Source organism: Asterias amurensis, chromosome 4 (assembly GCF_032118995.1).
Source record: "Asterias amurensis chromosome 4, ASM3211899v1".
Taxonomy (NCBI): domain Eukaryota; kingdom Metazoa; phylum Echinodermata; class Asteroidea; order Forcipulatida; family Asteriidae; genus Asterias; species Asterias amurensis.
Genome location: NC_092651.1, coordinates 21854864 through 21871153, shown reverse-complemented (window position 1 = coordinate 21871153; position 16290 = coordinate 21854864). Strand labels below are relative to the sequence as shown.

Below are 16290 nucleotides of genomic sequence, written 5' to 3'. Positions count from 1 at the left end.
GAAAACTACGTTACTTCAGAGGGAGCCGTTTCTCACAATGTTGTATACTATCAACAGCTCCCCATTACTCGTTACCAAGTAAGGTTATACGCTAATAATTATTTTGAGTAATTACCAATAGTGTCCACTGCCTTTAACACGACAGAGAATATATAAATTAAGTATGGAGGCTTCATCTAGAAGCCGAGGCTCGTGTTGAGATGCCCCAGGAAGGACAAACATAACAAAACAGTAACAAGAAGATATGGGCAGGCAAGAAAACCTTGGGATGATTGCAGGTAAACACCGACCTTTTGTCTATGAGAAAGAACTGGTACATGTACATGCTATAATTATTAACACTCATAATGTATGCATACATTATGAGTGTTAGATGAGTGTTAGAAATTATACCATTGTATTATTAATTTAACAAAGTGGTTTTAACTACAACATGAAAAGGAAGGCTTCATAGGATCTGCGAAAGGTTAAAGGGTTGAGATTTACACGATCTTCGGATCAACCTGACCCCTGAGGAAAGTAATTTTATCGACCTAGAGTCGTTCAAAAAAAATATGAAAGTTGCATAAGAAATTAGTTTGCAATGAATTAATCATTATCAGACAGGGTTTGACGTCGAGTGAAATGAGCCCCGTGATATGATGAGGTCATACTTGATCTACCGGTATGATGTGAAGAGGTCATAATGGTTTGAAGAGGTCGTAGTGGGACACATGATTATATGACCTACTTCTATGAAATATGACGAGGTCGTAGTGTGAATACACATGATACAGAGAGATCATACTTATAAGGTACAGATATGACCTTATAAGGTACAGATATGACCTACCAGTATGAAGTGGTCATACTTTAGGTACATACCAGTATTATTTCAAGAGGTCATGAAGTGGTCATACTTTATGTACATACCAGTATTATTTCAAGAGGTCATGGTGAGGTACACTATGACCTAATAGTATGATATGAAGAGGTCATGGTGGGGTACACTTGATATAAAGAGGTCATACTTGGGTGCACATTATGAACTACTGGTATGATATGAGGAGGTCATAGTAGGGTTCACTAAATCCCTTGATATGAATAGGTCATGGTGGGGTAAGATGAAGAGGTCATAGTATGGTACAAATGACCTGGTATGAAATTAAGATATCATAGTCGGGTACACATAATATGAGGTCACAGTGGGTTGCACGGTGATGTCATAGTGGTGTATGCCACATATGACCTGCTGTAATGATATAAAGATGTCCCAGCTGGGTATGACCTCAAAGAGGTCAGTGTTCCCTAGAACAGCTCAATACGAAGCGGATTCAAGAGGTACCACGCTGTGAAATGTGTAACCCTACTTGAAATAATTTAAACATAACAATGATGGACAATATCGTACAGTAGTCAGTGAGGGATTTAGTAACAGTCAATAATCAATGAGATATAGAGTAATTATCGATAACATCTATTCAATAATGTCAAATAACACTCGGTCGTGACTCCGCCACACTGTAGGGAGTATGATATACCCCTTTTATTTTACCCCTGGGAAGACTTGAGATAATTTAAACACAAGTGGACACAATTGTACGAAAGAGGCAACCACAGTAATCAATAATGGATATTTTGTAATAGTCGATAATACCAATAATCAATAATGCAAAGACACTAGGTCATGACCCCTCCACAATGCAGGATTATAATAATATAATGCTTTACACTTGGAAAGGTTTACTGTTAAGTTCTGTTAATAAAAAGTCAATTTGAATAAAAACGAAAATGTGTTACCTACCGATGGGAAGACGAGTGCTGCAACTCCTTCACTGAGACTCCTCAGATCTAATCTCCTTCTTAAAGGCTCGTCCGACTCAGCCTCACCAGCAACAGACACCATTGAGGCTGTTGATACCTCATTTGGTGCTGTGAGCATCGATGGTGAGAGGTGAAACCCCTGGCTTTCATCATCCTCAGGTGAAATCTCCTTCGGGGTGGACTTACCTCTCATATAGCTACACATTTTCGAATGTTGTTTGGGTTTTTGTTTTCAAATCAAGAAATTTGTGTTTTTCCTTTTCTCCGCTGAAACAAAATCAGGAGCGATGAGACCAAGGTGTCGAAAAGGTATCAACTTATAGTCTGGTTCCGTGGAGTGCACTACCGGTATATGATATGAAGTTTGTTAGCGTTGTGTGGATACACTACCTTTAGTTCAACCACGCGATGATGAGATTAAACGAAATCTTTAATTGAATTGTAAGAGTCACGAGTTGCCGTGTCACATCCATTCGGATCTCATGGTTGTTCGCTTGATGGAAGTCAGGACTGAGCTTGATACAACGCCATGACAGGAGGACACTGTTCCCATGTGGGTTGAACTGGCGTGTAGTGAAGCTAACTTTTTAGATATATATATAGCGAGGTCCAACTTGGTTCGGCTGATTAGTCGATTGCGCTGGCTTATTTGTGGAGTGACGGATCAACGCCTTGTTTGATGTTAGTTATACAACGACGGTTATAGTGGCATTGACTGGCTATACACAGTTAGACAGTGTAATGCTAGCGGGCAATGGTTTTACACGTACACCACAACATCATTGCGCTCCCATCGTTCCGACATGTAGACCGGTAATATTAAAACTGATGTCAATACATGCATACCATCAATGTTGAATGCTATCAAACACAGGTGCAATATACAAGTGCAATTTGACTCCACTGTTTTATATACAGCGATATATAGTCTTACTGTTTTGTTGGTATCTAATGTATACCTGTCCGTATAGTACTGCAATCAGCATACAGCCCCCAAGAAAACACACACGGGTGAACAATCCTCCTGAAGTCATATACACACTGAGTAGGAAGAATACGAAGAGATATGTCTCCGGTAAATGGGTCGGAATTATGCACGAGCTAAGGAGTCTTGATACGCCAGTAGTAACTCTTATTCCATCCCCCTAGAGTGGTGCTAATCTGTTGGCTTATCCGCCATGTCATTTAGTAGCTCGGTGTCCCGCTGCAAGCACAGTCGAAGGATGCATTCCACACGGCAAATTTCCATCTATCGCAAGCCGGCAACATCCCCCGCTCATCCCAAGGCCGCGTTAAGCAAGAGGGAAAAAACGTACGGGATAAACACGACTGGCTCTTTCTCACCAAGAGAGGGCCTTTTCCGTCTCTGAACTAGAGGGAAGGACCGACCAATGATCGCGTAGCTAGCTGTGAGATATATTGATGAGCGGCTGATAGATGTACTGTATTAGTGTCATTCACCAACCGACTCAAATTAATGTACTGTGGCGTATTACAAATCTGGTGAGACAAATCCTTCTAAATGAGATGCTATGTACGTATTGCTATTTCTCCGTTCTTCGAGAAAGGAGCATTTGCGATCATACTTTCTTAACTTTTATGTATTTTTAATACGAGCAACCTATTTTCATTAACTTCCAATAGTCAATTTCAAAATATAGATCCATTACAATGGCACTGTTAGATTTGGGTATTAAAGTTGTCTGTATACATTTAAACCAAACAGTGCACTACAAGAGCGTCAACCATATCTCAATGCCTACTGGAAGGAAGTGGGGACTTTAACACGAGGACACCAATGCTTTAACTATTTGAAAACTAAATTAGAACTATACACAAAAACCACACACTACTATCATTTGATAAGTGTCTTTGTCAAAACCCAAACCAAAGAGTACACGTCAATAGGTTCCATCATTATCTCAAAAAGGCAAGTTGTATATTTGTCCCGATTCAAGAAGCCACTTTTAATGATGGACACTTAAAAACTCTTTGGACGGAAAATTGAAACATTTTTTTTCAAAAGATCCCAAGCGACTTACTTGTGTTCGGTAAACCACTGTCAGCAATAAGACTTCGTGACTTTAGCTAAAATGAAATATGAAGCCCTTTTGTACTTTATATTAATTGAATGGGGAAGAAACCCCTTTCAGTTTTGTTTTCAAAGAACTTCATCTGCGAGGTTCAGATTTTTTGCTCAATAATCACATCAAATTTGGTAAATTGAAATCCCAAGTCAGTCATGAAGGCTCTTAATAAATAGTTAACTGCTATTTGTTGTTTGGCATACGTTAAAGGCACTGGACCAGTATTCTCACTTGTTATAGAAAAATCTGTGAAAATTTTGACCCAATTGGTGATCGAAGTTGCAAAAGAATAATGGAAAAAAAAACATTGTTGCACAAATTTGTGTGCTCTCAGATGTCTAAAAGGCTCTAGGGCTGAAGTCTTTTAATTTTTAAGTGAGAAATTACCACTTTCTGAAAAACTACGTTACTTCAGGGGGAGCCGTTCCTCACAAAGTTTTTATACTATAAACAGCTCTCCATTACTTGTGCAAGATTTATATCTACAATTATTTTGAGTAATTACCATAGTGTCTATGTGCCTTTAAGTGCCTCTTTACGTGCCTCTTTACATCACGGACCATGTCACATTGTTACCAATTACAGCATATTGAAGTAGAAATCAAGCTCGGAATCAAGCAACCTTGTTCAAGTATATCTTTTTTTTTTACGTTCTCGCCGCAAGTAAACACTGCATTTAAAAAGCATTTTAGCGGTCGAGGACCGTGCAGTCCATGCAGGTTATTAAATTGATCGTATGTACATTTTACCCCGCAACGTTTTTTAAAGTGCAATGGTACAAAAATACTGTAGTTCAGTTTTCAGAGCGAATTTGTTTTAGGCATATAACGAAGGATGCGGGAACCTTTTTTCGATGTTGACATAAAAGAAATATTCAAAACAATAAAACGGTGGAAATCGACACAGATACAAAATTATTACAAGTCACTCTTTATTATAAATCAAACGAACATCTCAAATAATATTGATAACGTCTAAGAATAAACTATAAACTCTGCTCGTCTTCAGAAGAAGAAAAACAATAATTAGTTCACATATATAACTCGTTTATGGCTTTCTTTCAAAATAATTCACATTGAGTTCGAAGGCCTTCTGTTCTACTGTCGTCTGTATTTTGTGTCGATATATTGTGGATGTTAATAACTCTAAAGCGCCTAAACGCAAAACTATTATAATTGATATATCAAATAAATATTGTTCAAATATATATATTGATACCTCACTAAGCGTTGCCTCAAATCCTATATAAAAGTATTCTAGTCCAGTAAAATAACATCAAATTAAAGGACACTAAGCTATGACGTATAAGCAGTCATTAAAACAACCTGAGTGAAAAATTACAATAGCTCGGCCTCAGCCCTGGGAAAGCAGCTTAAATTTATGATGTCAGTAATTTGCAGAAAACACTTTGCAAAAGCTGTCAACGTGCTTGATAGCATTATTTTAATATTTTACCCCGTGATTTATATTTCTGCAACGGCTGTAGCTAATGTGTTTATACATTGTAGGAGCGGTTGAATGAAATAAACGTGCTCGTCAAATTGAAGTTTCTGCTTTGACATCAAGAGTTTGTTAATTTATTTGTTTAGTTTATATTTCCATAAATACTTCAATTCAATTCAATGAGACATTTATTTCATATTGACATCGTCAATGACAGTAAATATATGTTGTATGAGGACAATTTTAAACAGTTGGCACAAAATCAATACAACATGTTTACAGTTAGTACGATTATAATTAGTTTTGTTGAAGGCCAAACTTGACTGTAAACAAAAACACTTTTATGTCAACATGTAGGAAACAAGGTGAAGCATAGCATTGGTACATTTCTCTAGAAAACTGGATTACTTCAAAACAATATCAAACGGACAAAGACAGGACACTAAATACAATAAGGAGTTGTCCTCTGTACAACGTAATGATTGGCTTAACAAATTAATATATAATAAGTTAATAAAAAATGAATAAAACTCTTATAGGTAACTATCGATGATACTTTCATATGTAACGATAAATAATGATTGATGATCAACTCATAAAAGTATCAAAAATTGTGAAACAGTGCAGGACAATATATAGAAGAGTTTGCGGTAACACCATGTAATGATCTCTAAATGAGTTGAGGTGGTTCTGAAAAGAACCGTTGGTTTAACTCGACGTTTCGATCAGTATGCTCTGATCGTCTTCTGGAGAGAAGACAACAAAACAGGACAACAAAAAATGGGGGGGGGGGGGGTTGACATCCAGAGAAGGAACGCTTCTCACATTCAGCTTGTGTGACTTAAAACCTATATATTTTTACGTAACCACATTACTCTGAAGTGAAATGGTTCTCATTTAAAGGCAGTGGACACTATTGGTAATTGTCAAAGACTAGCCATCACAGTTGGTGTAGCTCAACATATGCATAAAATAACAAACCTGTGAGAATTTGAGCTCAATCGGTCATCGAACTTGCGAGATAATTATGGAAGAAAAAATACCCTCGTCTCACGAAGTTGTGTGCGTTTAGACGGTTGATTTTGAGACCTCAAATTCTAAACTTGAGGTCTCGAAATCAAATTCGTAGAAAATTACTTCTTTCTCGAAAACTATATATCACTTCAGAGGAAACATTTTTAAAAAAAAATTGATTATACCATCAACCTCTCCCTATTACTTGTCACCAAGTAAGGTTTTATGCTAATAATTATTTGAGTAATTACCAATAGTGTCCACTGCCTTTAATGCTTTATCATAACTCTCGGAGGCTGTTGTAGGCTTCCACTCAACAGTTTATAGTGTCATTCATTTGATTAAGTGATAATTTAAGTGATTTCCAAACGTATATATACCTTCCCTTCCCAGAACCTTTCTGGTCTGACTACTTAGGTAGAAAACCACACAATTTTCCCCTTTTAGGATTCGTTCTGCCTCTGGCTACCGGGAAATCCCGGAAGTCTTAAATGGTAAGACACTAGAATTGCAATGGTCATGGGTTCGGATCCCACCCGAGTAATATGCCTGTGATATTTGTTGTTCACTTGACTCGGAAAAGTACTGAGTATACAGCGCTGACACACCCCGGTGTAAAACCAAAATGGCTAACTTTGCACTTAATATATGATGATGATGTGTAAGTGTGGATTTATTACATGGGTTTTGCATGAAACATTGGTGGGGTTTTATGCAATAGATTGACCCTGGAGGATCGTGCTTTAGCACACCTGTACCCGATCATGGTCGTAGTGTATCGATTAGACTATATAGCCCACGCACAGGACAGGTCACTGTCTCGTCGTTCATTTCCGACATGTACTCGTCAGCTTGTGAAGGCACTGGACACCTTTTATTTGGTAATTGTCAAAGACCAGCCGTCGATTTCACAAAACTCTTCCTAACTTAAGACTAATCTTAGGACTTAGGACGAGTCCCAACCCTGCACTGTAGCATGCAGACCTTAAGATTAATCCTAAGTTAGGACGAGTTACTCGTCCTAACTCGAGATAAGACGAGTCCTAACTCTTTGTGAAATCGACAGCAGTATTCTCACTTGACGTATTTGCATAAAATAACAAATTTGTTGAAATATGTGCTCTATTAGGTCATAGAAGTTGCAAGAGAAAAGTGAAAGCAAAAACACCCTTGTTGCACAAATTTGTGAGATTTCAGATACCTAAAAACTATCCAAACAAACAAGCAAACAAACAAACAATTAAACCAACAAAGGACAAGACCCACAATACGGACCACCACCACAAAAAGGCTAACACGAAGCTGACAAAGCTATAAAAAGTGCCTCTTGATCAAGCATAAAAATATCCACAATCTAGAAAAGATGTCTTGAAATGCATGTCAACGTCTTTAAGGAAGATTGGTACAATTCGGAGAATTTGATTATGTACAGTTTAGACAGGCGGTTGATGCAATGTAAACAGTTTAAACAAGTGATGTGTTGACAGAGAGAGCTTGTATGCGACATCTCTTGCTGATTCAACAAGACATTACATGAAGTTAAACAAAGAAAAGTCTTATTTCATGCGTGACAAGTTTTTAAACAGATAATAGGAAGCTGACAAAACTATACACCAGTCCCTCTGGGTGGAGATAACAAATATATATATTCTCAGAAAAAGGTCAGTAACCCTCAATTACAGATTCCTTTAAGTCCGTCCAAAGACAAGGTGGCCTGAAGGAGGTGAATAACTCCACAAAGACAAGACGTATACCCCCTGGAGGGAGTAACTGGGATGATCACGCAGACATTATTCTATCCCTCGAAGATTTACTGAGTGATACAAAGCGGCAAATTGGCGGGGAGAGATTTGATGCATCCAGGGAGGGTCGACTGATGTACTCGGCCCGCATCCGGGGAGTAGCATCTCGGCATCCGGGGTCTCCTTAGGCAAGGACAGATTCAAGATAATATAAGTTGAAAGGACCCGCTTTGTATCAGTTGAAAGGAAGGATACTCAACTTGTGTCTCTAAGACGCTGAGAGGGGCTCGCCTGCATGCCTGAACTGCTAGAAAAGTTTAGGAATAAGTCGTCAATATCGCCAAGGGTCTTCCATCCACACTAAATAAACTCTTATAGCATACAGTGAAAATGCTGAATGCTGATCGGGCTCGTCGCCCGCATGAATTTTTATTCTTTGAAATGCCATCCTAAAAAAAATTCTGATTTTGTTTTTAAGGATTCCCCTGTTTGAATCGGTTTAGAAGAAAACAAATTCACATTAAAAAGCACTACGACAGTGGCAATGTCGTAGTGCAGAAACAAAATTGCCGCGCAAGAAAAGCAGGAAAAAAAGTCGTCAATATCGCTAAGGGTCCACCCCATCAACTAAGTAAAACTCGCATTGTATACAGTGCGAAATGCTTAAATATGTATGTAATACACAACAAATACTTGGAAGTCTCACAGCTTTAAGAATAAAAGGGGAGGTGGGTCATTGACTCTTGAACTGTTATCCTCTGTTCAATTTAAAATCGGGAGTTCACCAGGGCCCGTCGAATTATTCTCCTTTCTGAACGTCAGAGCATCAATCTTGAAAAGTGTCCCTATCACCTCTTGGCAAATAGGACCATTTATTAGAGGGGCCTCTGTCATCTAAAATACCTCAAGTTGGAAGTCAACAACCCCCATGTCACAATCGGGCACAAATATTTTTGTTAAACTGTATCCCGTTTCTTGGGCTCTCTCTCAAATCTGGTTGGAATAGATTATTTTGAGGTCCTACAAAATCTCAATGAGGCAGACGCTCTGTTTTCTTCCTATTTAGTGGGGTAATAATAATAATAATACCAAAACTTGTATAGCGCCCTAATCATGTGTAAACATGCTCTAGGGCGCTGAACATGGAAAAATAGACAAACTAAAACATAAAAAAATACGGAATTATAACAACGGGAGTAAACATTCTTAAAAACATTCAACAACAAACTTAATCAATAGAAATCCTGAAAGTCACCTGGAAATAGATTTTTTTTTCTTTGAAACATAAGAGTATATGCTTACGAACAATAAAACAATTTTTTTAGTAATTGTTTGTCACGATTTATGTGTTTAAAAAATATATAAAGTTGTTTGGGGGGCTGACTCCGCCTACCCCTTTTGTGACGTCAATCGAGGCAGACTTTGCCTGCAATGCGTATAGTAAACAGACGTGCAAAGTACATGTACGGCCAAGTCGTGAGTTGGTACATTTCAAAAAGTGTTTTTCTGCATTCAGCAGCAATACACCTGGTCGGCATTACCGGAAAAAAAAACAAAAAAAAATGTTTTTGAAACGTACAAACTCACGACTTGGTCCGCACATGTACTTTGCAATTGTGTTTACTCTACGCATTACAGGCAAAGTCTGCCTCGATTGACGTCACGAACAGCGCCCTCTCGGGTCGGGGTCTACTCTTAAATTTGTAAATAACATAAGAACTGATTTTTTAAAACCTTAGTTAACTGTTTATTCACATTCCACTCATCAAAACACATATATTAGTGACAAAAGCTTTATTTTGAAAAAATACCACTTCCAGGTGACTTGAAGTATTAAAAGAGAAATTAAATCTCAAATACAAAACATTGTTACACATTGCAAGCATTAATAGTAGGTTAAAAAAATACATGGATTATTGAGGTACGTCAGGGTGCATCCCTGACGTACCTGGTGTCTGCAAAGTCACGTGACAGAGTTCTTACTTGACGTCACACAATGTTAAGTCGATCATATTGACGGGCTAATAAATCTTCCTCTTTCCAAACGCACAACTGTGCATGACGCTTAAATATCGCGTGCTGCACGCGGGAGTTTTCATCAAATTCCTTACATGGTTGGTCAATGAACCACTTTCAATATTGCGCAAAAAAAACACAGACCTCGCGCGCTTGTCTAGGTAAAGCACTCAAGTTTGAACCCTATCCAAACCAGCATGCACCTCAATCAACAGTTAGCGCTAGCGCAATGGGTGTTTATGGAAAGGTCTATGACGCAGTTCGAAGCCAATTCCCAGGTTGCACGTATATATCGATTCTCGGGAAATGGATGTACATCATGAGCTCTAAAAGCCCGGGTTCATACTTCTTGCGACGTCACAAACTTGCAACGAATGATTCCAAACAGTTGAACTGTGTTCAACTCATGCAAAACATTCACTGCGGAAGCATCCATGTGACGTCTTGCTCCGTATTCGCAGGAAGTATGATTAGAGACCGGGCGATCCGAAATTCACTTTTGAAATCCTCTCTTTGTTGCGTCTAATACATTTTAAAAATGAACAGGGGCCGTCGGGTTTGTTCAGTGGATTCTGTCCCTATCTTTCATCTCTGTGGACCACGGTTCGAGCCCGGACTGGAGCCTTGCATGTTGATTGGGTTGTTCAGTCCCTATCTGACTGCGTGGGTTTTCCTAGACTTGACTCAAGTCCCGATCCCGTGCCATCCCCACAGGAAACTACTGTTTTGTGATGCTCTGCATTCCCCAACCTGTTCCACAACCTGTTCCGCATTCTCGATACCACATTTTAAAGGCAGTGGACACTATTGGTAATTACTCAAAATAATTATTAGCACAAAACCTTCCTTGGTAACGAGTAATGGGAGAGGTTGATGGTATAAAACATTGTGAGAAACGGCTCCCTGTGAAGTACCATAGTTTTCGAGAAAGAAGTAATTTTCCACGAACTTGATTTCAAGACCTCAAGTTTAGAACTTGAGGTCTCGAAATCAACCATCTAAACGCACACAACTTCGTGTGACAAGGGTGTTTTTTCTTCATTATTATCTCGCAAGTTCGACGACCAATTGAGCTCAAATTTTCACAGGTTTGTTATTTTATGCATATGTTGAGATACACTAACTGTGAGGGCTAGTCTATGACAATTACCAATAGTGTCCACTGCCTTTAACAGCGAGCGCGCACTGTACTGTATGCTACGTGCTGTTTTATAGTAAGTTGGGGTGATATGCTGGACCTCTCACACGATGGGACTTGAATCAAGTCTAGGGTTTTCCCTATACAGCGGTTCTCCTCCCACGCCTAACACTGATTTTTCTACATTGTCTTCTCTACACACACAAAATGGTGTGATGTTTCCATTTGGGATGTTTTGCCGACTATATAATTCAGATTTAGGTTCAGATTAACTGGATTTGTGCGAAGGTGTTTTATGCGGTAGGCCTTAAGCAAGAACGCATCAACAGTGCCGGCAGTGCCGACTTCTTATTAGTCTCATCTCCTAAAACAATTGTGATCATTTAATGTTATTCAAAAGATGTCCGATGACATTTTCACAGGTTTCACAATTTGTGAATAAAATCTAGACTTGTTGAACCAGCATAACTTATCGAGGAACGCGTTTGTCTTGAAGACTGCTTGGTATCATTAAAGGCGTAGGGCAAGTTTTGAAATGCTCCATGCATCAAGCAATGTAGAGTTGTTGAAAGTAACGCAGTTTTGAGAAAGATGTAATTTCTCACTAAAGTGGTTCAGGTCGTCTGAAGCCTTTCTGAGTCGTCTCAAAGCAAACAATATGCAACAAGTGTATTTTTCCTTCATTATGTGCTTGCAACTTCGATTCCCGATTTAGCAACAAATTTCAAAGAGTTGTCATAAGGTATCCAGTGCATTTAAGTAAATTTCATTAAGTCAAGTTGAACAACCTACAATGTCTGACGACTTTCAAGTTATCTTGAACTTGTCTATTTGAATTGTCCTCCTACCGAAGCACTTCTCAAAACAAACACAAAAATGAACAAATGTTTGGTGTATCAACAGTATTTAAATACCTTGCAGGTGGAGAAGTATTTGGCAAAACATTGTTTTAAGGTGGCCAGAATCGATATTTTGCAATGTAAAAAAGGCGGGAATATTTGTTCGAGGGCTTTGTTTGTTGACATTTACCGTAAGGACAGAATCGAACCTGAGGCAGACTAGAGGCGACGATGGAAACTATAACCTTTGTGAGTCGAGTTTATAGAATTACACATTAGAGAAGCTTTCATCTCTAGATTTTGGGCATCATATTTGTTCTCTCTCTCTCTCGTTTTTACAATTCAATTCGATTAAATATGTTTATAAGTCGTGATAAATGTTTAAAAGTGCATGCAATTCTTTTTCATGGTGTGAAAGGTATTGTGTTCCACACGCTTCATGTTTTCTCCGTGTTTTCTCTTCCTATCGTTGCTTTTGTTTTTTTTATATTCTACTTTTGGTATTAAAATAGATGTGAGCTATTATTTAATGTGTCAATGCAATTGCAGTTAGGGTGATACTTTGTGGTGGGAAATGTAACTTCTCTTCGAAAGCAACCCTCGTTATAATGATGGTGATGTTAGTATAAGCATCCTGCGAAATTGTTTCATCTGAAATGCGAAATAATTGTTCCCTGCCAAATATCCTGCAAAATTATTGAAATTCCCCTGTTGCTTAGAAATCATTAAATGCATGTCAACAAATGTCCTTGGTGTACGTTTGTGGTGCGGCCATAGTGTCGGTTGTACCTCTCATAGTCGCTGTAAAACGCGAACGGATTATACGCTCCTGTGAACTGTTTTTCTGTTTAGAGCTGAAACTTTTACAGGTGAATTTCTTGCCTATAAAATCAGCATTACGCTGACAAAAAAACAATATATTACCATACCTTTAAGGAGTATCGATACTCGAAACCACCAGTAACCAGTTGGTTTAAATTATTGAGTAAGAGGGAGTTTGATTCATTTGGAGAACTCTTTAAGTGGTCAGATTACAAGTCAACTTAAGTAACAAAATGAAATCATTTGATCTCACAAAGGAAAGAATTGATATGTTCAGTAAAACATGGTCAAGTGCATTATTAGTAGACCTTACAACCTTAACAGGTTAAGTAGGGAACATAAAACTGTGAACAAAATATGAATCACAATTTATAAGAGATGGTGAATTGGGGTGTACCGGGAAAATTCAAAATTGGATATCTCAAACCTGGAAGGTCAGAGGTGTGGATAGCGAATGCGAGGAGAATGTGTTTGGTAAAACTCGCTCTCTCGTAGTTCAGTCTATAGTGTGCATGGGATTTGAGGCATTGCGTGGTTAGTTATCAACATGTATTTGGTTTGCTGTCACCCAATGGCATGTTATACCATTTCAATGTAAGGTTAGAGACTTGTAATCTTGTTCCCGCCTGTAGAGCTTCATATGTCTTATATCCATGAGGCCAATGGAACAAATATCTCCATCCCATTCTGCCGTCGATTTCACCAAACTCTTCCTAACCTACGATTAATTTCCTAACTTAGGACGAGTGAAATTCCGTATCAAAAGGCGTATAACGCCTTGAACCCACTATAAGTTAGGGCGAGTTACTCGTCCTAACTCGATATAGGATTAATCCAAACGTTTCGTGAAATCGGCTGCCGGGCTCTTCTTGCTGCATAAATATTTTAGTGACGTCGCATTCATCAATGCCATAAAATAAAACAAGAACATCTCCTTCCGTGCAGCTAATTAAGTTGTCAGAGAAGAAGGACACGTATACAACCAGCCCTATCACCATTCAGTAGATAAAGTTACAATATTCTGGAGCGGAAGAATTTAAAACAATAAATTACAGTTGCGCTCAAGCCAGACTCCTTCAATTAAAAACTGTCCACCTACCCACACGCCCGTCCCACGCGCAGTTTGAATTCTTTATTTGTACGGTGTCGATGCAACGCGACTGGGCCAGCTGCAAGGAATTCAACGGGGCGATGAGAGTTTGCGGACGGGTGGGGTATGGCTTCAAAAATGATGACATCTTCGTGAGCATTTTTAGTCTCGGATATCACCTGTTTTATTCTGTCATATACTGGAGGGGGGGGGGGGGGGGGGTCAACGCTCGTTTGTTTGTGTCCAGCTAGATTGTTAAAGATAAGCTGCAATTTTGCATGATCTGCTTAATTGCAATGTGGATTATTCTCAATATTCTTTTGTTAAAGCCAGTGGACACTATTGGTAAATGTCAAAGACCAGTCTTCTCACTTGGTGTATCTCAACATATGCATAAAATAACAAACCTGTGAAAATTGAGCTTGAGTGGTTGTCGGAGTTGCGAGATAACTATGAAAGAAAAAAACACCTTTGTCACACGAAGTTGTGTGCTCAGATGCTTGATTTCGAGACCTCAAATGCTAAACTTGAGGTCTCGAAATCAAATTGGTGGAAAATTACTTCTTTCTCGAAAACTTCTCCACTTAAGAGGGAGCCGTTTCTCACAATGTTTTAACTTGTTACCAAGTGAGGTTTTTTGCTAATAATTATTTTGAGTAATTACCAATAGTGTCCACTGCCTTTAAGTTATGTGTTTGCACTTTAGGTTGATTCGCTTTTAATAGGATCGAGTAGTTTATTATGAGCAAAAAACTGGGAGAATGCAAAAGGCATTTCTTAAATGTATCCCGATTATTCGCAGCAATATAGTTTTGTCTATGTGGTGTACCTTGGAAGGGGGCCTACGGGGGCACGTTCATACCCGTTGTGTTCCTATTTGCACTCTGGACTTATCAAAGTTTGATAATTTAGTTGCAAATTAAATAAAATGAAATAACATATTGAATAAAATGTTACATTGTACAAGCTTTTAATGTAGTCACTTAAATTGTTTTGAAAACTATTTTCTTTTTACCTACACGCAGATGTGTTTGTTTTTGCCTCCACTCGTCTGATAATCTTTATAGGCAGACACTAACAAGAACGCTGACAAGGGGTTTGTTTAAGAGGAATGCAAGGGCAAACGTTGTTTTAATTGGCCATACTTTGATAAGTAACCCCCACCCCCTCCCCTTGTCTTATAATAAAACTATCGATTTTCGTCGCGTGCTTCTACGAGTGGAATTATTTTGATCACTTTGTACAGTTACTGATGGAGACAGAGGGTTGTTTTTGTTTAAGGATGTTCAGCCTGTTATGCATTTCAGAATTGAAGTGGTAATGATGGAATGATTTAACCTTCAGTGTGCTTAGTGGTGGAAGTTAACAGTCGAGTGTTTAAAGGCCGAGTCACACTGTAGTGGCAACGAAAACGATAACGACCCCGACGCCGCAAAGAGAATGCAATCTATTGGTTGAATTGTTCCACGCAGAATACGCGCACGCTTGTTCAACCAATCGATGGCATGCATTGTTAATGGTTTTCGTTATGGTGCTCGTTTTCGTTCTCGTTTTCGTTCTCGTTTTTGTTCTCGTTATCGAGGCCTGTGTGACCGGGCTTTCAACCCAAAGCATGAGCACCGCACTGAATAACTCAGTGTTTTATTGTGTCTTTCAAATCATTGAAATAGTAGATGTCTAGCCTCAACCTGTACTGTGCGCAAGAGTTTCACGTTACTGACGTAGATCGTCGTGAAATCTGAGCGTGGTGGTGTCAGGCAATCATGCCACCTTTTGGTGACAGACCATAGAGAGTTGAACTTGCTCTTTGGTTAGACCACGCCCTTGATAACTGTGTATTTTTCTCTTTGGCTATAGACCTCCCCTAAAGTACAGCGTATAGGAATATTGAACTTTCTCTTTTGTCAGACCACGCCCTTAGATACAGTGTATAGAACACTTGAACTTTCTTTTTGGTTAGGCCACGCCCTGAACAGCGTAAAGAACATTGATATTTTTCTTCGGTTAAACAACGCCCTAAAGTACAGCGTATATAATATTTTACTTTCTCTGCCAACTCTCCCTGACTCTGCGAAGCGTTCCTTGGGAATAAACCAATCTGTCAATGTTCTGGGGAACAAATTTAACAATCATAACTTGTTTGTATTGTTCACGTTGATTGTAATTTTAATTATCTTCCTGGTTGTTGTACAAACTCTTCCTGATTGCATATGATGCAAATGTTAGCAGTTCTGCAGTGTATAGAACGTTGCACTTGCTCTTCGTCCGACCACGCCCTAAAGGCACATCATAATAT

The 16290-nt window shown here is 38.8% G+C and overlaps 2 protein-coding genes across 2 annotated transcripts in view; one reads left to right on the top strand and one right to left on the bottom strand.

The window, feature by feature from the left end:
- LOC139936012 (guanylate cyclase soluble subunit alpha-2-like) overlaps window positions 1-3019 on the bottom strand; it is a 73488-nt gene extending 70469 nt beyond the window's left edge. The window contains exon 1 of the mRNA XM_071930710.1: window positions 1784-3019. Coding sequence (XP_071786811.1) covers window positions 1784-2008 — 225 coding nt within the window. The 5' untranslated portion in view covers window positions 2009-3019. The remainder of the gene's footprint in view (window positions 1-1783) is intronic.
- Window positions 1-16290, top strand: part of LOC139936015 (uncharacterized) — a 135344-nt gene that overhangs the window by 109120 nt on the left and 9934 nt on the right. The window lies entirely within an intron of this gene.